This window comes from Dasypus novemcinctus, chromosome 9 (assembly GCF_030445035.2).
Source record: "Dasypus novemcinctus isolate mDasNov1 chromosome 9, mDasNov1.1.hap2, whole genome shotgun sequence".
NCBI classification, from domain to species: domain Eukaryota; kingdom Metazoa; phylum Chordata; class Mammalia; order Cingulata; family Dasypodidae; genus Dasypus; species Dasypus novemcinctus.
The window spans coordinates 23,033,306-23,058,343 of record NC_080681.1 but is presented as its reverse complement, the minus strand read 5'-3'; the positions used below and the strand labels follow the sequence as shown (position 1 = coordinate 23,058,343).

The following is a 25,038-nucleotide window of genomic DNA, read 5'->3' as shown; positions in this document are numbered from 1 at the left end:
CTGGAAATGTATACCTATGTGTACAATATTTACAAGTCTGAATTGTGGTTTAAATGATAAATTATGGCAGTATCTCAGTCATTTCTTTAAAATAGGTGGAAGCTTTTCTGGACATACTAGAGTTTTGGTAAGGATTAAACTCAATACTGGATTTGTGGGTATGGTTCTCCAGCAAATTTCTTGTAGCACAAAGATAGTTCTGTAACTCTTTTCTTTTCACCTTATTGCTTTACTGCACTAAATAAGAATAGTATTTAAAAGCGATCACAGTTACGAAAACTCTTGGCAAAGTGCAAATTTATTCCTTTCTTTTGTATTATTCTCCAGTTAGGTTTAATACTTAACATTCGTATTTTTTGGCATTTGAGAATTTCAGAGTTTTATGCTAACAAGTTTGACATTTTGGAGATAAGGCAGACTTCAAACAGGATGAAAATTCCTATAAGCCTAACGAAAGAATTCAACCAAAAGGGATAAATTGCATAATATAATTTCAAGATGTGAGTTAGATAAATCAGCTTTGGAAAAAGTTTTAGGAGAGAATTTCCTTCATATTGACTTAATGATAGAACAAATCATTGATTCTTTATTCAAGTGATCATCATGAATGTAATTCATAATTTCTTATAAAAATACCAAAAGATTTTGGTGAAATTGCTTTATTTTTTCTTTCACAAGCTAATGTTTTCCATGTAGTTTTCCAGTATGATTTAGAACATTCAAGAAAACAGATTGTCTTAGGGCACAGATCTTTTCTGAAGAGACACTGATCATGGCAAATTATTAGTTAACAGACTTATACTGAACTTAGTTAGCTTTTAGAAAGAGAAACCATTCCAAGTTCTTGATTTCAGTGTGGCTACAGCCTACTGAACTGAATCATGTTTAGTGACTCTGGACTTTTCCATAAATGACTGTTTCCAGGTATAAGCAGTCAATTATTAAGGCTTTATATTACCCTACTGCATCCAAGTTTCATGATGCTACCTGCCCATACTACTACTAAGGAGACAGCTTTATAGAAGTTCTTCTCATGGTCTGTTTACCATGGGATGACAGAGAAGGTGAACAAAGTTTTATCTCCAAGTGTCAGGTCTCTTAACATGTCATGACAATTCAGGTTATGCCATAGTCAAGGATATAATCACACCTACCCCTGCAAGTCAGCAAAATGCTATTTCAGATATTGTTTTCAAAAGTGTCCATTTTTCTAAAAGGCTTGGGAACAACTTGGTCAATGGCTATGTATTTCATAATTGTTCTCACTTGTAGGGATACATTTTGCTACCAAATACATTTACATTTGTGTTAGGAGATCAGGTAGGGTTTTTTGAAGATAAATCCTTGTAAAGAATAAAGATAAAGGATTGTTATATGTAAACATTATTTTAGTAGGACCATAACTGGTTTTACTTTGAGATGAACATAAGCACAATGTTATATATTTATACTTTTAAACAATTTCTTCTGATAAAAAATTTTTACTCTTAAGTTTGGTAGTAATTTTCAGATATAAAGAACATCTTATCTCAAGTTATAATCAATAAGAAGTTAGCATTTTCTGAGAATAAGATAAGACTTTATAGGACATAATGCTATTTATTATGGAGGTGAAATGACTCTCTCAATAAGTATGGGCTTAAGAATCAGAGATTCTGAATGTAACTGATATATCATAGTCTTAATTAATCACTTGTTACACTATATAGGCATTGGCCAGTATTTTCCTTTCTACATATTGATAATGCATTGAAATACTTCCATTATCTAAAATCATAGATATAAGTTGAAGTGTAAGTTATAAGCATCACAATTCAAGTGCCACAAATACAAATGATACATACAATCAGACAATAATCTTATTATTATTCTAATGACATGGAAATTTGTTAATAATCTGGTTAATTTAGAAAATATCAAAAATGCAAATCATTTAGGATTAAGAATTTCTGAATTTGGATTTCTTTACCTATTGGTTTGTGTGGATGATTTACAAATATTCATTACTTCCTCCATAAAATTTATTTGTTGAGAATTTTAAAAACCTTTTTTTTTTTAAATTTCAGGCACAAAACTACCAATAATTTATTAACAAAAGCACTTTTTAATTGTAAATGTTTAATGCAAATCACATTTTTAAACTCATATTATTCCCACTTCTAATGACAATAACAAAATCTGTGCTTACTCTAGCAGCACATACACTATAAACTGGATATGGTGATGAAACCTTACATAGAAAAGAATAAAGTGCTTTACAAACTGCACCTCACAAACAAGCTGTGATCATCTAGGGCTTAAATGCACTTGGTACCATAGAACATCATCTTTTTTTAAACAAGTAATAAAGATCCAGATATCATTAGCAGCCTTCTACTTAGAAATGCATTAATTTCTGAAACTGATGTGACTTTCTTTCTCCACACAAAGTCTTGATATACAAAATATTGGCTGAATATATGTGTAGTATATATATATCATGACTAATGAATCGCTTCAGTTTTTCAATTCTCAATAACAGAAGAGAGCTTAAGTAAACTTTTAAAAAGAGAAGACAATATTGTAAAAAGACCCAGAATGATCATTAAATTATGCTAAACTTTTGTAGGGGAAAAAAAAGAAATCTTTGTTAAAGTATAATAATTATTTAAGCTTAATATTGGGTTACTTAATCCTACAAATTTGACTAAGTAATATTCAAAAATAATGTTTTACTTGTGACATTTGATGTGAGTTACCATTAAGCATTAGCATTTTTCACAAAGTTTTATCTGAATTAGTATGTCTTTATTTTTGAAAGAAAATTATGGTATTATGTATGTGAATTTAAACATTTACAACAATTTAAGTTATCCATTATTTGTTAGAGAATATACTGTAAAATTATAAAACCAACCCATATTAGTTTCCATAAAACTTCCTTAATAAGTATTTTTTAATATATGAAGAATACATCCAAAGTCAGTGACATGTTTGATATATAGATTATATGCTTTGTGGAGTTGATAACAAAGTATTATTAAAGCTTTTCTTTCTTTATCTTATTTCTGCACGGAAAGTGAATCAGAGTAACAAGGGGTTGCCGCTTCATCTCATTTTCTGAATTGGTTATTTCCACATTTGAAACCACAGGAACAACTCCCAAGAGTCCCCATCATCTTCCTTTGCACACATTTTGCCAGTAACTCTCCAGGGCTCATAAAATAAATCTACAGGCCACTAGAGAAATTTTCTTTTTAAGAGTTTTCCTATGTGCTTCATGTACATTGAGAGTCTTGATATGATGAATAACATTAATGTAAGTTGAGTGGAAAATATAAAATAAAACACTAATATATTTAATTATGTAGAATAAAATATGTTTGGTTATATAATAAATGGAAGATTCAAGTCAAATCCAATTTTTGTGGCTCAGTTACATCTTTTGCAAACAATTATATGGGTTACTTTCAGTGGTGCGAACAGAATAATTCAGTCATACTGAGTTTTAGCATTCAATGTCAGCTGTCCAATAAACTTGGGATAAAATACTCTACTAAGGGATCTGGTTTGATTTTCTTACTAGTTATAATGCTTATGTAAAAGGATAAGCCAAAAAGATGCTTCCTTCTTGACCATACTTCAAAATTGAACCATAACAATTACTGAGATTAAACTTCAGTGTATTTTATAAAAAATATTACTTACTTTCACAGAAGTGAAGAGATACAATTGCACAATGGTGGTTACAATGGTAGAAATACGTATTTGTTAGCAAGATATTTAAAAATGACTGTACAGCACCGCATCAGAGAATTGTGTAACAGAAAATTAGTAATATTATTTTATCCAATAAATACAATTCTTATTTTCTTTAGAAATAAGTGGATGGAAATGTTTTTTCTTCCTAATTTCTACCAACATATTTCCTGATGTGGAGCAAAGACATTAAAAATGACAGAATTTTAAAAAAAACCAGACATTCATGCATTAAAGCCACCATTAGTCTCTGTCTCTAAGGCAGATCATTAATCTTTTGCAAAACTATGACTTTAGCCACTTAAATTCTTTTTAGTGCTTTTCAAGACAAGGACATGATAGGCCTTGTAAATTTAAAACTTAGGGTATGTTTCCAACACGTTATTTCAACAGGTTCAGCTGTTTTTTGAAACACAAACTTTACAATAGAAGTGCTTTGGAGAAATAATGGAAAGGTTATATAAAGAAAAAAAAAAACAGAGGGGGTCCTGTACAGTTTATCACAAATGACATTGTTTAGATCAATGCAAAACAAATAACATTAGCTTATGTGTCATCTTCGGTCTTAATGATGTGGAAAAGGGTGACATTGAAAAGGACCTGGTGGCCATTGTTCCAGGCATAAAGAGCTCTATCTCTTGCATTGTAGTCAAGCATGGATATGTGAAAGTATTGGTTATGGAAGGGAATGTCTGTATATTCATATGTGGAGGTTTTGGTGGAATAAGAGTAATACACCTTGGCTCCAGTTAAGTGGGAGTTGGTGACATACAGTGTCCCACAGATCATGAAAGATTCTCCTGCACTTCTCTTCGGATAGCCAGTGCTCCAGCTCTTCATCACCTCCAAGGTGTCTTGGTTAAGTTGGCTGATGACAATATTGCCCGCATTCTGATTAGTGGCATACACAGCCCACAGCCCGATTTCATCAGCCATTAGGTCAATGTCCGAGAATCCTCCCCACGTATAGGGGTAAACGTTGTGAAAGCCAGCATACTCCAGACTTCGTTGGGCAAGCACTCTTCCCGTTTCAAAGCTGTACTTGATGATGATGTTACTCTGGTATTTGTTAAAATAGAGTGAGCCATTGTAGACAACATGATTAGTTCCTGCCCATTTGAAAGGGAGGTTATATGTCCTTGATTCAGCTCCACTGACAAAGTCTGCAATTGATTTGTACTCGCGGACAATTTTATTGTTAGTGTAACTGTCCATGTACCAGACCTGAGAGAGAGCAAACAACAATGGAATGATGAAATTCACTGAGAATTTAAAATTAAGACAGTGAGAGTGAGCAAATATTAAAATCACCATTTCCATGCTATGGAAGCCACATTATGTTATGGCTGACCTGCTGCAATGTTAGAGTTTTGCAGGCTCTTGCAAAAATGTTGGCATGGTGTACGAGGAAAAGAAACTGAATTTAGAGACTTAAAGTTGATTTCTATTTTGTTCGTTCTTTCTTTTTTTAAATTTTTATTTTGACCATACAGCACATATCACGGAGTGACCCAAACATATGTCAATGCACATCATATCACTCTGTTAAATTACCTGATAGATCAATGTGATCATTTATAATAGCAAAAATATCACCTTCAGAAAATTATATTTATTCTGTCTTTTACCCTGGAAAACTTATGATCTAATTTTACATATTGAACTTATTTCTGGTTTAAGTATACCACTGATCATTCTAGTAATACTTGTTCTTTGGACCAATTTATAGGTATAACTACCTTTTAATGAAACCATTTTAGTAATTTAGTAGCTAATCTCACTTTGATATAGCCCTTGAGAATCTTAATTTATATTGAACTCTATAATAAAACATAAATAGAGCTATGGCAAGTTTCCAGCATGTTGATTTACATAATAAAGGCATTGCCAACTTATGAAAATACCCCCCAAAAGTTTCAGTGTTATTCCTTTTAAAATTACTTGTAGACTTCAGGGACATTTTACTTTGGTTAGTGAATTGGTTCTTTCTTAAGTTTGTTACTCCTTTAGTGTTATTTTTTCCCTCCAAGGAGCAAGTTTTAGAAAGAGTATATAGGGAATTTTTATACTTGTAATTAGCCCTACTTAATCATGGATCATAAAATAAGAATAAAACCAATAAAAATTTGAATCGCTATGCTGGTAAAGTATAGGAAAGAACATTTCACTAAAATGAGTTTGCCATCTACCTTTAGAGTGGCTCAGATTATCAAAGTGAAAATATATGCAAGCAATTTAACACTTTTCAAAGTAAAACTAATATCCTTATGAAAATGCATAGTCTAGTAGAGATAAATATAGATAAAACAAGTCATAAGCAAAGGAATTTTTAAAGCAACATACTCTGTTATTTTTTTCAGATGCTAAAGGATCTGTCATCCATGCACCAAATCGGGTTCCAGATGTCTTGACCGTAATTGGACCTGTGATTTTCATCAATTTGCCGCATGCTGAAATCAGAGAAACATAAATATGCTGTGTGAACATGGCCAATGATTCCAAAATACATATTCATACCAAGAACAAAGAAAGGAATCATGAAACAAAGCAAGTCCATGGGATTAATGTCACCTGTGATGAACGAATGATTATTTTGTATTGGGTGGTCTGCATTTAACCAGAATTTGAACCGTGAGTAGTTGCATTTTTAATGCTTTAAATCTAAAATGTGGGATTTTAAAATGGGAAATGAGTTGTACAATCTGGAAAGTAATAAGTGAGTAAAGTTGTCATTATCATTATACCAATTCAGCATCTGCTTCTTCTTAGTAAAGACGGCAGAACAATTAAAGAAATTGCCCATGGGCCTGTTACCTGATTAGCAGTTTTCTCCCTACCCTTCGCCTTCCCATGTTTTGTGATGATAGACCACTTATCCAAGCCAGAAAAAACTTTACAGATTGATTTGCAATTTGTAATGTAAGGAGCTACTGTGAAAGACATCCTCATAGAATATAAATTAATAGAAAATTCAGTCAGGTCAACCTGAGAGAGAGGTACAGTCTGAAGGGTAAAAGTCTTTTACAGATATCAAGGACTGGTAGAGCAAACATGTACACACAAAAATAAAAACCCAAGCCCTCAGATGCCCCATATTGTGAGTGAGAGATTTAGAGTATCAACTGGCAACAAGTAGGGAAAATCTTAAATAGCAATATTTTTATCACCCATACTGTGAAGCTCTTAGGCATACCATAGTAATCTTAAATACTAAACCTAAATCAAAGAGAAACCCAAGGTACTTCTGTGGGATTTTTAAGCAGCAAAATTGGAAATGATCTATTATATGCATAATGCAAGGTAATATGAAGGTAAAATGTTGACTTTGGTCTAAACAAAGGAATAGTCTTTCCCGTGTCCATTTATATCTTCTTTTTACTTTCAGTTCCTTTTTATTTGTTTTTCTTTTTTAATTTTTTGTCCTGCTGGTTTTATTTACTTTCCTTCTTCCTCTGCCTATCTCTAGAACTGATGAATTTCCAGTCATTCTTATTGATTTGTTTGTGTTTAGAAAGAAAAGAACAGATCCTCAAAGCAAATCAAGGAACAAACCTAATTCTAGCTTATATTTTATACGGCTCATTTTTTTTTGAAAATGGTTCTCATATGAGTAATTTTTAATTGGCAAAATTCTAAGCTATGCAGCTAGATGATGAGTGATAACCTTATATTTTCCACTATTACTTCACTATTATAAATTTAGTAATCTATAGTATTTCATGAAACCTGAATTGGATATATTTTTTCTTCTTCTGTGACACAAACTGATGTGCTGGCTCTTTATATAGTAAATTTCTGTTCTAATATACTCAAACCTGATAAACTGGGCAGTACTTGATTGCATTATCTATATTGAAGAGCAAAATCTTGAATTAAACCTATTTAGAAAAATCAGTTCAATTTAGTATAAAGACATGAACAACATATGGGTAAAGAAGTATCGACTGCGCTAGATAAAACCCAAACTATTTTGAATGGATCTGGTTGAGTATTTTTCTGAATTTATAATTAGTGAAAGTAGTATACAGATGTAAGAACTATTTATATTACGAAATCAATCACACAAAAATAGGTTTTATCATTGCAGTGGATTTAATTATTTTCCTAAATTCACAATTAGTGAAAGTAATATACAGATGATAAGAACTATTTATATTATTAAATCATTCACTCATAAATATGTTTTATCATTTCTAAAGTATCTTAAAAAATGATGTTTTCAAATATAAGTAGGAAGCAGATGTGGCTCAACAGATAGAGCATTTGCCTACCATATAGGAGGTTCAAAGGCTTGACACCCAGGACCTCCTGGCTCCTGTGGTGAGCTGGCCCAGGTAGGGATGCCCTGCTGTAGGGGAACCCCACACATGAGGAGTGGCCCCTGTGCAAGGAGAGTCACCCAGTGTGAAATCACAGCCTGTCCAGGAGTGGTGCCACACAAATGGAGAGCTGACACAGCAAGATGATGCAATAAAAAGAGACACAGATCCCCAGTGCCATCTGATGAGAATACAAGCAGACACAGAAGAACACACAGTGAATGGACACAGAGCAGACAATGGAGGTGGGGAGGGGGAGAAATAACCTGGGGGGGGGGGAGAAATAAAAATAAATCAAGATTTATTTTTATTATTTATTTTTTATTTATAAAAATAAATCTTTTTATTATTTATTTATTATTTATAAAAATAAATCTTGAATATATATATATATATGAGTTATTTTTATTTCTCTCCCCCCCCAGGTTATATATATATATATATATGGATTGAAATGAATAAGAAGACATCCAACCAAAATATACACTTGCCACAAAATACTACTTTTGATTTTTATTAGGTGGGAATGATAGACCATGTCTCTGAAGAAAATATAAATAGAAAAATAAGTCAGGTAAATATTTTAAAAGTAATTTTGTCTTAAAATGATTTTTAGACTGATCATGCTTTATTTCCATTATTTCGAAGATCATTAATATAATAGCAAAGAAATAATTCAGATAAGAAATTCAAAGTGAAGAGAATGGTATAAGGGTCATCAGTGGAAAAGAAATTGTCATCAAATTTCTAGAAGGTATAGGTGGATGGAGTGTGGTAATTGAAGACATAGGATGAAATAAGATGTGATGAGGTCTATGAAAAGGAGGGTAGAGCTGGGGAAATAGCTGTTCTTCCTTAAAGAGGAGAGATAGGGGCTCAGAAATGTAAGTATAAAGGATGTTAGGAGTGAGATAAGACAGAATATGGAAACCACTAATTGTATGCCTTAAGAGCAATTGATCTGATCTTCATCCACAGATGCAGGATCTACAAGGCAGGCCCAAGGGGGGAAAAAATTCTATGAAACTGTATCAATTGCCTGAAAAGGTTTAGAGCAATGTGGGCACTGCCATTCCAGAAAAAAGACCTAAGCATATGACATTGGTAATCTCTCTACCTACTCTTCCAGGGAATGAAAGGTTAAGACCTACCTAAGTATCTACAGCTTCCAGGCAGATTTATTGTTCACATCTTCTAAAAGGAATGGATGACTAAGGATTTTCAAATATTTTCAGAACACTTACAATAAGAATGACCAAGGTAAATATGCAGAAAAAATAGATCCCTATAAAAGAATGAGAATTCACAGAGCAGAAGATATGCTAGTATCTTCAGAGAGATTTGAGACGATATTGAAACTAAAAAGCAAGGAAAGCAGTGTGAAGGAAACAGAAAAACTACTGGTAATTAAATATATGGCTGCATTTTTTTAAGAACAACATATGGGGAGGGTGGTAAAAAGGGTTATCCCAAAATTTAAAAGAAGTTATGAAAATGAAAGGCATATAGGATCAATCCAGAAGCCCCAACATCTGAAGAACAAGGTTTCTAGAATGAGAGGGGAAAGAAAAAAGAGTGGAGAAAATTATCAAAAATTACAGAGGGAATTTTCAGTTTTAAGACGACCTAAGTATTTAGATTAAAGGGATATACCACAATGAGCAAAATAAATTCCATTCCTAAAAAGAAAATTTTTGTGAAATTTTAGCAGAGTATGAATAAAGAGAACACACTTAAACTTTTCTGAGAGAGAATGTGTGAGAGCTGATTACATATGAAGGAACACAAGTTAGAGTGGTAAGGGGGTTCTTGGTACCCAAAGACAGATGCTGCAAGATGATTAGTGCCTTATATTTAAAAAGAAACTTCGGAGGAAGATAAAATCAGGATATTTTCTGACAGACAAACCTGCAATTGTTTAACTACAATGCATTCTTTCTTTAGAAGTTATTTGAGGATATGTTGCAGTAAAATAAGGGGGTAAACTGAGATGGGAAAACATGAGATTAGGAAACCACAACTTCTTGTCCAGAATGACATCTGGGCAGTAGACATTGAGAATAGTTAGTCTAGAATGGATAGACAGCTCCAGGAAGGGATCTCAGAAATAATAGGGGTTGATAGGTGGACAGTGTGAAACCTTCAGGGAAGAACTAGAGGTTATGGTGTGGTCAATTATTGGAGCATATAAAAGGAGACATACTTTGAGCTCCTCTAATATTTTCCTTTGAATGACACAGATATCTTGAAATTGGACTCAGAGAGGAAATGAAGATATCCTAGTTTGCCATATAGCTTCTAGGAAAAATATGAGCATTTGCATAATACTGGAAACTTGTAGAATCAGGCCATAAATTAAGAATACTTAGATTTTTCATCTGCCTTGTGATTACAAAAAAGACAAAATGTTATCAACCATGATAACAGAGAAGAATAGATTAATTTCACAATTTAAGAGGATTTATAAAAATGGAAGAATTGGACAAAAAGGTGGGGACAAGACCACGTTCATATTTTAAAATGTGGTATTATATTTGCCTATAATTGATGAAAAATAATTAAGATTTAAGCATGAAGTTTGAAGTTCAATAAGGGTTGAACAGTGACTAGTCATAAAAGCATTATTAGGAGGAGACATGAAATAAATGTGGGTGGCATAGTCATCTAAATCCTTATCCTGCAAAGAAGGAAGTCAATAAATAATGTCTAAAATTGATTAGTCCAAAAACATGGGAAAATAAGCATATTATTAGAGATAGGGAGTTGACCACCTTGAAACCCTAAAATTAAACTGTTATGTATGGTTGCTTCTGGGGAGCAGAGCTGGTGATGAGTACTGTTGCTTTCTATTCTAAGTCCTTCAGTTCCTTTAAATTTCCTATATCCATAAATATTTAAATTAAAATTTTAAAAAGTTAAATTTCTGTAAAAAATATTATCAGCCCTTAAATTTAACAAAGTAAAGTTCATATTTACATTTTGCCTATTGCAAAATGACTTCCAGGTTTTTATATGCCAGGTTTCCTTGCAAATCTAGGAAGTAGGTGGAAATGGAAGATGTAAATAGTCTGCAGAAATGGAAGATATGAATATTCTGCATTTTAATTTTGCTTCAGTCCTGTAAGAACTGATTGGAATTGTGTTCTTTAAGCTTCTAGCTCTAACTTACAGTCTAGTTATTTCAGCCTTAAAAAATCAGAATGTCTACTATGAATTATAACATTTATTAGTAACTGCATTCCAATGCTAAGAAGTGCAAATACATGACAGCAGGAAGGACATGTGCAGATATTATAAAAGATATTATAAATATGATTCAAGGATAAATGTTTTATTTCAAAGTATCAGTGATTATAGCCTTTGGAAAATAAGCTTCAGTTCAACACCCACTAATTATAGGAGGAAATATTATTCTAAAATTTCTTGAAAAGTATCTTTTAAAAATAACCTTTCCAAATTGTTTGAAGAAAACAACACATGGAATTACAGAAGCCAGTTGAGTCAAAATTAGTTCTGGATATTAATATCATATCCTAAATATGAAACAAATATTATACAAGGTAATGTCCAGCTCCCAAAAACTTTATACCTAGAGGAAATGACCAAACAAAAACATAATCACTAAGACATTATCATCACTTCAAGTTGTTTTTATACTGAAAATAAAGCAGCAATTTTGTAGTTATACAGTTTAAATTAAAATTTTAGATGACTAACCACACAAACCTCAAAGAGGTTTCTAGTCTGCCTTATCAACATAACTCCTCACTTTACCATGAGCAGCCTATTGCCTGATGCATAATATGGACAAATCAAAGTGACACAAAACCCTATATTTGCTTCAGATGTATGCATATTTCAGATGTTGATAGGATTTCTAAGATTAAAGGATCTTCTGGACTCAGTTTATACAGTCATATAAATACAGTCACAATAGCTTTATTGTGAATTGGGTTGCATGGATTAGTTAAATCCTACATAAGAGCTATTCTTGGCACTAGGCATCATGCCAGGAATCTTATCCAATCAGTATTTCCAGACCACCCAGAGCATGCCAGTGGATTAGGGTTTCTTGACTTTGGTGATGTTTGGAGCTAACACAGCATTGTATTGATATGGCAAAGGCATGCTTCTGAGCTTTATTTCATTTATACCAGGCATCAAGACAGAATTTATACCAGGGGTTAAGAGCTTCTGACCCCAAAACTAAACAAGATTTTATTTTATTCTTGCTGTTATGAACAGTTTCTCTAAAATGTGTATGCTAGAGAACAAAGTAAATATTTACTATTTAAGTATTAATAATTAATTTATTCATTAAGCAAACATTTACTGAGAAAATATGTATCAGGAGTATGCTGGGTGCTGGAGATATAAGGCAAATCCTTAGAAGCTCTGTCATCGCTTCTCAAAACATCGTTGCTTATGCTCATCCTACTTCTTTTCTATTTTTTTTCCATTTTTGAATAAACTGACAAGGAAAGTTAAATGAAGAAGTTATTTTAGATCAAATTTGTACTGAGAAGAAAAGGATATAGCCTTGAGGGTACTTAATATCCTTTGATATTAAATTGAAATAGAGATTCATCCCTGAGCCCTGTAATGTCTAAGAGCACTCTGTTCATTAGGATAGTCTCCTTAGGTAACTCCAAGTGTATCTTGTTTTAGGCCATATATACCTCTATTCTTTGTCCACAAAAAATACCCATAAATTGTCACTCAATGAAAGAACCAAGGGAAAAACAACTAATCTATCATGTTTAATTTTCTGTGGAAAATGAACAGTAGGGTCTAGAAAGGACACGTTTAATACAGCTGCATTTCTTATCAGGTCTCAATGCGCATTAATGGTTGATTGTCTTGTCTGCCTGATGGGATCTTCTTATAATCTCTTAAATCAATATAATTTTGTAAACTTTAACTCTGTGAACTGTCCATGAGTGGGTTTTTAAGTTAGGTGAAAACCACTGTCAAAATATGTACCTAAAATTATTTGAGTTCCAATTTCAAATAAAGATATTTCTATGTAGTCTCTGACCAGGGAAGATACTATGAACATTTGCGAAATTTGTGTATTGCATTCTTTGATTCATAAATGTATTCCTCTTGCATTTATTTTCCTCCATATTTATAACCCATTAGCTATTGCCCATCTGCCCAGTAATTCAAAATCTACAATACCATGTATTACCTTCCTGGATTTGACCTCAGTCCATAACAAGTTTCATCCTGTAGTCTCATACTTTCAGTAAACCAACTTTTTAGTATTAATCTGAGAAGCACACTAGAAGTAAAGAGTTAATAACCAACCCTATTAATGATTTAAAATAATATCTGTAGCTTAAAGGAGTCCTTCAGTTTCTTAATCTGAAATAGTGGTTTTATTGAAAAATTTGGACTCCACAGTAATAAAGTTGCTTAATTGATAGTGTGTATGCCTTTTACAGAGTTGTGGACAAAGTGCTTTGCACAAAGTTCTTCCATGTTGTGTGACCAGAATTAGGTGGCCTTTATACAGACTCTTTTACCTGGTTTGGTGGCAGTAATTGATTCTTCTTTCAGTCATTTATACTTCAGAAATTGAACCCTTGGTTGCTTAGAAGGGCGTTTATATGTGGCCTTTGGAAAGGGGTGTTTTATTCACACACTTATTTACTCATTCATCCAGCTAAAACTTATTGAGCACAGATCACTGTTCTATTACAGTGGTTACCATGGTGAACAAGGCATGATATCTCTGTTCTGGTGAAGATTACAGTTTGGTTGGAAGAGAGAGCATAAACAAACAAGCAAATAAGCTAAACATGTCTATTGCAGAGATTTAATAGGGCTGTTTGATAGAGAGTAATTTAAGAATGACTTTTGATTGGATCAGCAGAGAAGACCTCTCAGAGTGGTTAATATTTAATCTGAGATCTAACTGACAAGAAGCCAATCAAGGACCTATGAACAGAAGGGAAGGACATTCTAGAAAGTGGATCAGCTGGTGGGAGACAGCATCTTGAAGTGGTAGGGGAAATGGGTTTTGGAGTCTGCTTGGATTTGGATTCTGATTCCATACTTACTCTCTGGGAACTTAATCATTTTTTTTTTCATATTTTATTAGAAAAGTTGTAGATTTATAGAAACATCAGGCATAAAATACAGAATTCTCGTTTATTACCCTGCTATTAGTATCTTGCATTAGCGGAGTATATTTGCTGCAACTGAAGAAAGACCATTACTACAATTGTGCCATAATACCATTATAATATATTAACTACAGTTTTCAGTTTACTCTAGGATTCACTATTTGTATTGTACAGCCCTATGGATATTTATTTATATTTTAAAATTGTATGCTAGTAATATATATATATATATATAACCTAAAGTTTCAGTTTAACCACATTCCAATATGTAGCAGTTTGGTATTATTTATGAATTCCAAAAATAGATATTGGATTATGTTTATAAATTGGTCTATTCCTCTAGATACATTAGATTATATTGAATTTAGATGAGCCATCCACCAGATAGTTTACAGCTGGCCTTGTGGAGAGAGCAGAGTAGCTGAGTCCAGAGAGAAGCAAGTCCAGGGAGACAGACGAGACTTATCCCAGCCTACTTCTGATATTGGAAGAAGCTGGGACCATGGAGCCTTAAGAGGAAGAGGAAGCCTGAACCCTTGCAGATGTCGGCAGCCATCTTGCTCCAACATGAGGCAACAGACTTTGTGAGGTAAGTAACTTACGCTTTATGGCCTGGTAACTAAGCTTCCACCCCAAATAAATACCCTTTATAAAAGCCAACAGATTTCTGGTATTTTGCATCAGCACCCCTTTGGTTGACTAATAAACAATATATATTTCAATCCTGTTTATTATATTTACAATGTTGGGCTACCATCCATTACTGAAATTTTTCCATCACCCCAAGTAGAAAAAATATAATATTTAAGCATTAACTCCCTATTCCCTACCTTTTCCCTGGTCCCTGGTAGCACATTCTAGTTTTTGCCTCAATGAATTGGATTATTCAAATTATTTCACATCAGTGAAATCATACAATATTCATCCTTTTGTGCCTAGCTTGTTTCACTCAACATGATTCCAATATCTATTTCAATCAAAGATTCATACATGTTGTTGCAAGTATCAGAGCTTTATTCTATTGCTTGCATATACCACATTTTGTTTATACATCCATTCTTTCATGGGCATTTTTGAAAGACAGTTTCCCCAGATTTAAAATTCTTGGTCTCAATACTTTAAGTATTTCAATTCATTGCCTCCTTGGTAAACTGCCACTTAATTTAATTTGGATGGCTTGTACTTAATACATTGCTTTTTTCTTACAGCTTTCAGAATTCTCCCCTTATCCTTTGCATTTGATAGTTTGACCACCATGTGTCTGGGCTTATGTTTTTTTAAGTTTATCCTGTTTAGTGTTCTCTGGGCTTCATGGATGTTCATATTCACATCTTTTGCCAAGTTTAGCAAGTTTTCCCTATTTCAATGAAAATTCCTTCCATCCCTTTCTTTCCTTCTTCTTCCTCTGGGACTCCCAAAATGTGTATATTGGTATGCTCGATGGCATCTCTCATGTCTATTAGGCTATTTTCACTTTTTATCTGACTCATTTTTTCTTTTTGATCCTCATCCTGATCCTTTCAATTGCTTTGTCTTCAAGTTCACTGATTCTCTTCTCTACCAGCTGGAATCTGTTTTTTAAACCCTCCAGGGGAATTTCATTTTGTTATTCAAGGTGTATTGGTTTGCCAAAGGGGTGCTGATGTAAAGTACCAGAAATCTGTTGACTTTTATAATGGGGATCTATTTGGGAATAAAAGGTTATAATTCCAAGGCTGTGAAAATTCCAACTCAAGATACCATAAGAGGTACTTTCTCACCAAATCAGCTGCCACATGTGGAAACTGATGGGCAATCTCTGCAGGTCTCTGCCTTCCCCTCAGAGCTTCCTCTCTCAGGCTCAACTGCTCTACTTTCTTCCCAATTTCAGCTGCAAGCTGGTCTAGGGTTATCTCTTTCCAGGCTTCCTCTATCAGTCTTGTCTCTTCTAGTCTTTTCCCAATTTCAGATGTAAGCTAATGGGAAAATGGCTCATCTCTCCCCTGGGCCTCAGCTGTTTGAGCCTTCACCTTTCTGTCACATGGCAGGTGTCTGTCTGAATGAGTGTCCATTTATATCAGAACCAGTTTATTGGACACTGACATAGTCCAATAAAAAGCTCTACAGAAATCTTAACAGGTCATCTAATCAAAGTCCCCTCTATTGAATTTAATACAATCAAAGATATCACACTGTGAGGTATAGATTAGTTTACAAACATAATCTTTTTCATTTTGGGATTCATAAAATAATCTCAATCTGCCACAGTGGGTATGGTGGCTTGAGTTTGTTGAAACCTAAAGAGAAAGATCATGTTTGTGAACTAATCCATTCTTGTGGGTATGAGACCCTTTCAGTTGGACTGTGTCAGTGAAGACTGACTAGGTTGAGTTGCTGCCCTTTTGCAGGGTCTGATAGAAATGGAGACACAGAGAGAGACACACAGATAAAGGAAATCACCATATTTGATCCTGCTGTGTGAGAGAAAAATCTAGTTTTGTCCATAGCTGAGATGCAAAGAGAGAAGGCCTCGAGAGGTGAGCTGAGGCCCAATGTGACATATGTCTGGTAGCTTACAGCTAAACTCAGGAAGAAAGCAGAGTAGCTGAGACTAACAGAGGAGACCCAGAAAGAGATAACCCCTAAGCTAGCTGTCCACAGTTGAACTTTTGGAGATGACGGTATGTTCTGGTGGGTAAGGCAGATTTCAATGGCTCTCTTGCATCAATACATGACAGCTGACGTTGGTGAGAAAACACCTCTTAAGATTCCTTAATCTGAACTTTCATCATCTTGGAACTGTAAGTTTTTAAACCAAATTAACCCTCTTTATAAAAGCCAATGCGTTTTTGATACTTCACATCAGCAGCCCTTTGGAAAGCTAAAACAGTGGGCTTCAAATCCAGTTGTTCTATTTAATCCCTTTAAAACTTTCATTTTATTGAGATTCTTATTGTAGGGGGAGCTAGAGCCTGATAGTAAAATGACCTAAGCATCCTGGCTACTTCTTGGCCATGTCCAGGAAACAATGATGCAGCATAACTGCATTCAGCTTCTGGGGGATGAGCCTGGCCCCGACCAGCACACATGCCAGCTAATCAGTATATATAACATGATAGGTATGCCACTGTAAGAACCAATCATGTATTCTGATAGTAGTGACATAAAAGCAGCTCCCATGTAAATAGGAAGGCAGAGGGAGAACAAAAGAAAAGAAAAAGAGCATGGAATAAACTCAAAATGCATAAACTTCCTGTGATTCTGCATACCTTTTTCTTCACCAAGGGCCTTGACTCCCCCACCCTGGCTGAGGTGCACAGACCTGACATTTGGCTTGGTTGGCAGGATCCTCTGAGCACGGGGAAGTTGACCTTCAGCCCCGGTGGACCCGGCAGGGCATGACAGGGGAGGGCTGTAGCCCCGTCAGGTTTTTGGTATCCAGGGGCAGTGATTGTATTATAATGGGCTGCTCCAGAGAGCTGGGGTATGTTTCGTCCCACTCCAGAGTCTATTGCAAAGGCACTGGAATATTTGGGAGATGTGTTACTCCTTTCCCAGAAGGAATGGGCTGGGAAAATGCCCTGGTTTTTCCTGACTATGCTGTGGAAACAGCACAAGGAAATTTTAGCTGCACAAGTCCATGTTCGGAAACTTAGAGGTGGCGGGAGGAACTGGAGACCTGCCTGAGTGCGTTGGAGGAGGAGACGGCTCTCGGGGAGACCGATGGTGCTGTGAGTACTCGCGATGAGCTCTGGTCTGGGTCCCCACACCAACCCCAGGACCTTGTGTTGGATGATATGGCACAATGCTGGAGCTCCCCAAGACTGCTAGTAAATGGGCCACTTATATGGACCTAGTTGAGACGGTGCGTGAGATGGGAATGTGTTGAACGATGTTCCAGGCAAATTATATGGGCCCAGACAGTGAGCTCTTTTCCACCCATACGAAAGATATGATTCTGGCTACAGCTCCTCCAGGTATGTTTTTTTCCTTAGCAGCCCTTTTAGCCCTATATGTAAATTGTAACATCCATGGCCTTAGAGAATGTGGATATCCGAAAGTGGGACCACTGAGGGAGGCCAATACATCAAAAGGCCCCTTCCCCTTCTAAAGGACCAAGAAGAGGGGGCCGTATGGGAGGACAAGGGACTGACCCAACACAGGTCTGGGGAAGCAAGTCCCTGAGGCCACTGAAAGTGTCTTGACTGCAAATGTGGATGGACCTCACTGTTGCCAGTGTTAATCTGGATAAGATAATGGAGTGACCTAATGAAGTGCTACTAGCTCTGTGGAAGGAGCTGATGCCAAAACAGTAGTACACAAAGTTGCAGGGAAAAAAGTCCCGACTAATGGGATGTCTTCTCCACTTACAAGATGTTTTTTGGGCAGAACCAGAGGACAATGTCTATGAAAATTGACAAATGGGCCGAGGAACCTGACTAGGGAGGTTGAAGAACTGGAGGCTGCACATAGTCCTTTCAGTCCCCTGTGTATCCTGTCCAGAAGCCCGACAGAACGTGGTGCATGGTGGTAGATTACCGTGAACTGAATAAAGTGACTCCACATTTACATGCAGTGGTCCCATCAGTGATTGATATCGTGGTCCCATCAGTGACTGATATCTCAGCTAATGTGGTGGACGTGGCTAATGCTTTTTTCTCTGTAGATATTGTGCCAGAGAGTCAAGAACAATTTGCCTTTATGTGAGCAGGATGCCAGTGGACCTTTTTGGTGCTTCTTCAAGGGTACACTCATAACCCAACCATCGGGAAGCAGATTTGGCTCAATGAATAGAGCATCTGCTTACCACATGGAAGGTCCAAGGTTCAAACCCTGGGGCCTCCTGACCTGTGTGGTGAAGCTTGCCCACACACAGTGCCAATGTACACAAGGAGTACTGTGCCATACAGGGGTGTCCCCTGCATAGGGGAGCCCCACATGCAAGGAGTGTGCCCTGTAAGGAGAACTGCCCTGTGTGAAAAAGCGCAGCCTACCCAGGAGTGGGGCCGCACACATGGAGAGCTGATGCAGCAAGATGACACAACAAAAAGAGACAAGGATTCCCAGTGCTGCTGACAAGAACACAAGCGGACACAGAAGAACACACAGCGAGTGGATAGAGAGAGCAGACAACTGGGGCAGGGGGGAAGGGGAGAGAAAAAATAAGTAAATAACCCAACAATCTGTGTTTTTCATTATATTGATGATGTCATACTAACCTCTGACTCTCTTTCAGATTTAGAAGCAGCAGCAAAGGACCTACAAGATAAGCTGAGGACAGGGGGTTGGGAAGTCAGCAAAGGTCCAAGGGCCTGGAGTATCTGTCAAATTCTTGGTAATTGTTTGGGTAAGACAAAAGTTATTCCTGAGACAATAGTAGATAAGGCACAAGTGTGTCCCTATGACCTACTACTGTAAAACAGGTACAGGCATTTCCTGGCTTATTAGGATATTTGACACAGATACTCTGCTCCTTGTATGCCCTCCAGAAAAAGAAGTGTTTGTGATTGGATTGATACCCATGAACATGCTTTTCAAGCTGCCAAGCAGGCAGTTGGTCAGACTCAGACCTTGCCAGTTATTGATCAGTCCCTGCCTTTCCAACTGGATGTCACTTGCCATGATGCCAGGTATGGCTGAGGCCTCTGGCAAACACGTGGGAAATGCAGAGTGCCCATAGGGTTCTGGTCTCAACTATGGAAAGGGGCAGAACCCCGCTATTCTCTTACTGAATGCCAGCTAGCAGCAGGGTATGCCACCCTTCAGGCATGTGAAGTGCTTACAGGACAACATCGAGTCCTAGTACAAACCTCCCTCCCTGGGGCAGGATGGGTACATTTGTGGTTAAGTGCCCCCAGGACTTAGGTGGCTCAGACACCCACATTGACCAAATGGGGCACATATCTGAAACAGTGGGCAATGTTGAGTACTAGCCCTCCTGTCTGCACAGTTGTAGGAAGTGTTAGGACCAGTAGAGGGTCAAAGTGACCCCTTGGCCAGAGGGCTTCCCGGTCCCCAGGCCTTAGAGCCTAGACACTACAAGGATGGAACAGGCACTAGATCAGCTGATGCCTGGTAAACTGGTGGGTCCAGCAAAGGCATGGTGATGTTTTGGACCACTGTAGGTATCTGAATGGATACAGAAAATACCTGGTTTGAAACCGGATTTGGTCAAAGCAGTCAGTAGGCTGAACTGAGAGTCATTTGGCTAGTTATAATGCATGAACCCAACCCCTTACTGTGTGTACAGATAGTTGGACCATGTACAAAGGACTAATTTTATGGCTGCCCCAGTGGAGCAGCAAGAATGAATGATTAGCAAAAGACCTCTCTGGGGACAAAATTTGTGGAAGGACTTATGGTCCAAAGGACAAGAGTGCAGCATAATTGTTTATCATGTTGCAGGGCATAAATCTCTCATAAGCCCAGGAAATGATTCTGCAGACAGTCTAGCACAAGTGAGAACTTTATACCGTCTGAAGGATGAATGGGCTGCCTGGTTACATAGGCACATGGGACGTGTGGGGGCTCGAACCCTCCTGCAGAAAGCCAGATGATATGTCATCCCATTAACAACTGCAGATGCAATGAACATGGTTTCAGCCTGTGAACTATGTGCTAAACAATACCCACGCAGACATTGGGTACCCATGAAAAAAGGGGTTGTAAAGCAAGGAGATAGATCCCTACAGGTATGGCAGGTAGATTTTAGTGGACCCCTGCCCTCTGGTATCTTATTCATAGCTGTGGATACTAATATAGGCTTAGTTTTTGCCCTTCCATTGTGAAAAGCCCCTCAAGGGAGTACTCTTATAGCATTGAATATTTTAAGTGCCCAGTATGGGCGTCCCCTTAAAGTGTGGAGTGACAGAGACACACATTTCACAGGTTCCAAAGTGCAAACTTGGGCAAAAATGAAGACATTAATAGGCATTTGCATGTTCCATATTGACTGCAGGCTGCAGGCATGATTGAACCGTGTAATGATTTATTAAAGGACAAATTACGCATGACGTCTCCAAAGGAGCTGACCTTGCAGGGGTGGTCTACTTGCCTGCTGTGGGCAATACACACAAGGGGCACATGTGTCCTCATACATGTTTAATGTTGTTTATATACCTTATAATAAAAAATCTGTGTATTCAGCCTTGCAAGAAATGGACCATGAGGTCCTAAATATACAACACATGGCAGATGACCCTGTGAAAGTGGTGGAAACATCTGGGATCCACTTGGAAATGGGTTGTGTTAACTGGTATTGGTTTTATACCTTCCTCAGTTATTTTTTTGTTGTGCCTTATATTGTTGCTGTGGCATTTGGGCCCAGGGTACAGGCCTGTGGCAGCGAGCCCTTAAGACACTACCTGTATAAGGGGTGGAATGTAGGGGGAGCAGGAGCCTGAAAGTAAAATGGCCTAAGCATCCTGGCTACTTCTTGGCCATGCCCAGGAAACAATGATGCAGCATAACTTCATTCAGCTTCTGGAGGATGAGCCTGGCCCCGACCAGCATACATGCCAGCTAATCAGTATATATAACATGATAGGTATGCCACTGTAAGAACCAGTCATGTATTCTGATAGTAGTGACATAAAAGCAGCTCCCATGTAAACAGAAAGGCAGAGAGAGAACAAAGGAAAGGGAAAAGCGCATGGAATAAACTCAAAATGCATAAACTTCCCGTGGTTCCTCGTACCTTTTTCTTCGCCAACGGCCCTGACTCCCCCACTCTAGCTGAGGAGCTCAGACCTGACATTCATATTGTTCATTACTTGTTTTCCTGATATCCTTTTGCTCTTTCTCTCTATTTTCCTTCATTTCCTTGATCATATTAAAGATGATTTTTAAAGAAAATTTTTCTGGTGTGTCTACAGTCTGGTCTTCTTTGCTTACGTTTCTGGGTTTTATCTTCTTCTTGGGGATGGGCCATCATTTCCTGTTTCTTTGTCTTGTTATTTTTTATTGAATCTTATATATTTTTAAATGTTTTCTCTAGGATTTAGTTCCTCAGCTGTCTGTTTCTTAAGTTTGTATCCAGATAGTGATTTGACAGAAACTTTTTCGAATGCCAAGGACTAACAAAATCAAAGAACCCAATGCAAAAAAAAGACACCTTTCACAGTTTTTGCAAATTTGCTTCACATCAACAATTGCTTTTTGTCTTAGTTAAGTTCTCCTACCAGGAAGGTCAGCTCAAGGTGAATGCAAAGAACAGGTTCCTTCCTATCTTTCTGGGTCCGTATCTTGTCCTGGGCTTGCACTTTCTAAGGTGCTTAGGAGTACTCCTGTTTACAGGAATGTGAATACCTCTTCTACTCTCCAGTAAACAGACCTTCCTCTCATGGGTGCTCTGCCTCAGGACTGAAAGCCAGCAAGCCTTTCCCCCAGGTTGCCTGACTCAATTGCTCTTTATACTGCTTTGCTGTTTACACCTAAAGGGCAAATTTTCAGAGTGGGAGTGCGCCTGAGAGGAGTTCCCCAGGTAAGACTTTTTCAACTGGAAGGGGACCAGGGACCAACAAATGGAGTGCCAACCTGCTCCATACTGGCCTGGGGAGGGGGCTGGGAGGGGCAAGCAAAAATACCAGAATTTTCTCAGAGTTGGGCACCCCAGTGATCTGAAGAAACTATTCAAAGCAGCAATCAGCTATCAGAACTCATACCCTCAGATATGGTCCAGCAAATTGCACCAGAGGCTGGCATTAAGTGCCTCACTGCTGCCTGTTGCATGCTGGGGGATGGCAATGATATCCAGCCTGGAGAGTGCAATTCACCCTTGTTTATCATAATTTCCCAGCCTCTTCCTCCAGTCTACTATTAGAATCTGGAGTTTCAAATTAGTTGATTCAGACAGCTCCTGCCTGTTGAATAGTTGTTCTGGTGGAGACAATGATTCCTGGAACTTCCTAATCCACTATCTTCCCACAATCCCACTTGATCAATGTCTTAATTCATCAGTGTCCCTTGGGTAATAGCAGGAATAATATACTCAAAGATTTATTTTGAGGTTTAAATAAGAAATACACGCTAAATATTTAGAATCATATTTGGTACATGGTTATGCATTTATAAAATGTTAGCTATCATTCTTCTTCCGAAGGCCTTAGCCTGGATATGTTTGGTGAGTTAGTAGAAACACAGATGAACAGTAAGTGGCTAGAACACACTTGGAAAACTAGAAGATGGGGTTAGAGAGATTCGTAGGTGAGCTTATGAAGCTTTATAAAATCAGTGAGTAATTTGAATTTTTATTACGGATATCACTAGAAGCTATTGGAGGATTTTTTTTTTAATCCTTAGATGCCTCATTCCATTATCCTCAGGACTACCAGAATTTCAGTTCTTCCTTAGAACACTGTAGTGCTACTCCAGAGACAGGCAAGTTTTGAGTTCTCCTTCATTCCTGCAGAGCCCATGAGTGGTGTGAACTACGATGTAAACTACGGCCCATGAACTGTGGCAGTGCTATTGGAGGATTTTAAAAGGGGGGATAACATACTGTGAGTTGCAATTTTACAAAATCACTCTAGATACTATGTTGAAATGGTATAAGGGAAAGAGTGTAGGCAGAGAGACCAGTTAGGAGGTTATCACACTGGTTCAGTGAGAGATGATGTGCGTGGTGATGGAGATGGTGGGATATATACGGATTGGTGGTATTTTTTTTTTATAAAGCCAATAGGACTAGGATTTAGATTTGAGGTAAGGATATAGAGTAAAAAAAGAATACAAGTATTAAAAATGTTTCTAGGATAAAATTCAGAATTTTTACTTATGTAGTTAGTTGGGCAGCTTGTAGTATCATTTACTCAGATGAAAATACTAAGGGAAGGTTGGATTTGGAAGTGAAAATAAGTAATTCAATATGGGTTATTTTAAGTTGCTCTTGACTATTATATGTGCCAGTGGAGATGTAGAGAAGATGGTATACAAGTTTAGGGAGCAGACGCTCCTTTGGGAAATAGCTTTGACAGACTTCAGCATACTGATGGCAGTGAAAGACAGGGTCTAGATATTGCCTTAGAGAGAAGACATACACAGAGGAGAGAAATGGATCTAGAACAGAGCTCTGGGGCTTTACAATATTTATAAGATTGAACAAAGGAGCCCAAGAAGAAGATATATGTGGAATAGGAAAAATACTGTGGTGATAAGAAATCCAAAAGAAGAAAGCATTTTAGGAAGAATGAAGTAGTGAACTGTGAAGAGTACCACTGTAATGTCTTGTAAGATTAGATCAAATACATGACCATGGTATTTGGCAGCAAGAAAATCATTGGTAATCACAGGAACCAAATGAAGAGGGTGGTAAGAACAGAATCTGGGTTTCAATTGGTTCTGGAAATATTAAACTGAAGCAACAGCTGTAGACGATTCTTTTAAAGGAGAGGAAGTAGGAAGATGAAGTTGGGAACTCTGTGGTCATGGGAAAATTTACTGTTGTGCTGATATTTTTCTCCTTGTTTAAGAAAGGTTTGTTTGCCTACATGAATAATCTATTAGAGAGAGAAAGTTATGTTGTATAGGAGACAATAATTGAAGAAATAAATTCCATGGGCAGATGGTAGTTAATCTGTTTAGTGACCATGGGTAACTATGCCTCCATCTATCCTTTTAATACACTTTTTTGTGTGTGTCTCTCTCTTCTTATCTCCATTAATTTTCCAGGAAATGTTCCTGGTGCAGTATAGTCCATCCAAGATAGAATGCTGATGAAGGAGTCAGGAGATCTGGTTTCTAATCTAAGCCACCACATTAAATCATCATATAATGTTGGACAGTGCACTTATTTCTGGAGTTGAGTGTCTTCATTCACTAGATGGAAAATATGTAACTTGACATTTCATTATTCTAACTAAAAAGAAATTGAG

The 25,038-nt window shown here is 36.9% G+C and overlaps 1 protein-coding gene across 2 annotated transcripts in view; it reads right to left on the bottom strand.

The window, feature by feature from the left end:
* Positions 1–643: 643 nt before the first annotated feature.
* Positions 644–25,038, bottom strand: part of OLFM3 (olfactomedin 3) — a 237,215-nt gene continuing 212,820 nt past the window's right edge. For both annotated transcript variants that reach the window (XM_004471667.4, XM_023582569.3), the window contains exons 5-6: positions 6,082–6,188; positions 644–4,962 (exon numbers count right to left, since the gene is read on the bottom strand). In XM_004471667.4, coding sequence (XP_004471724.1) covers positions 4,285–4,962; positions 6,082–6,188 — 785 coding nt within the window. In that variant the 3' untranslated portion in view covers positions 644–4,284. The remainder of the gene's footprint in view (positions 4,963–6,081; positions 6,189–25,038) is intronic.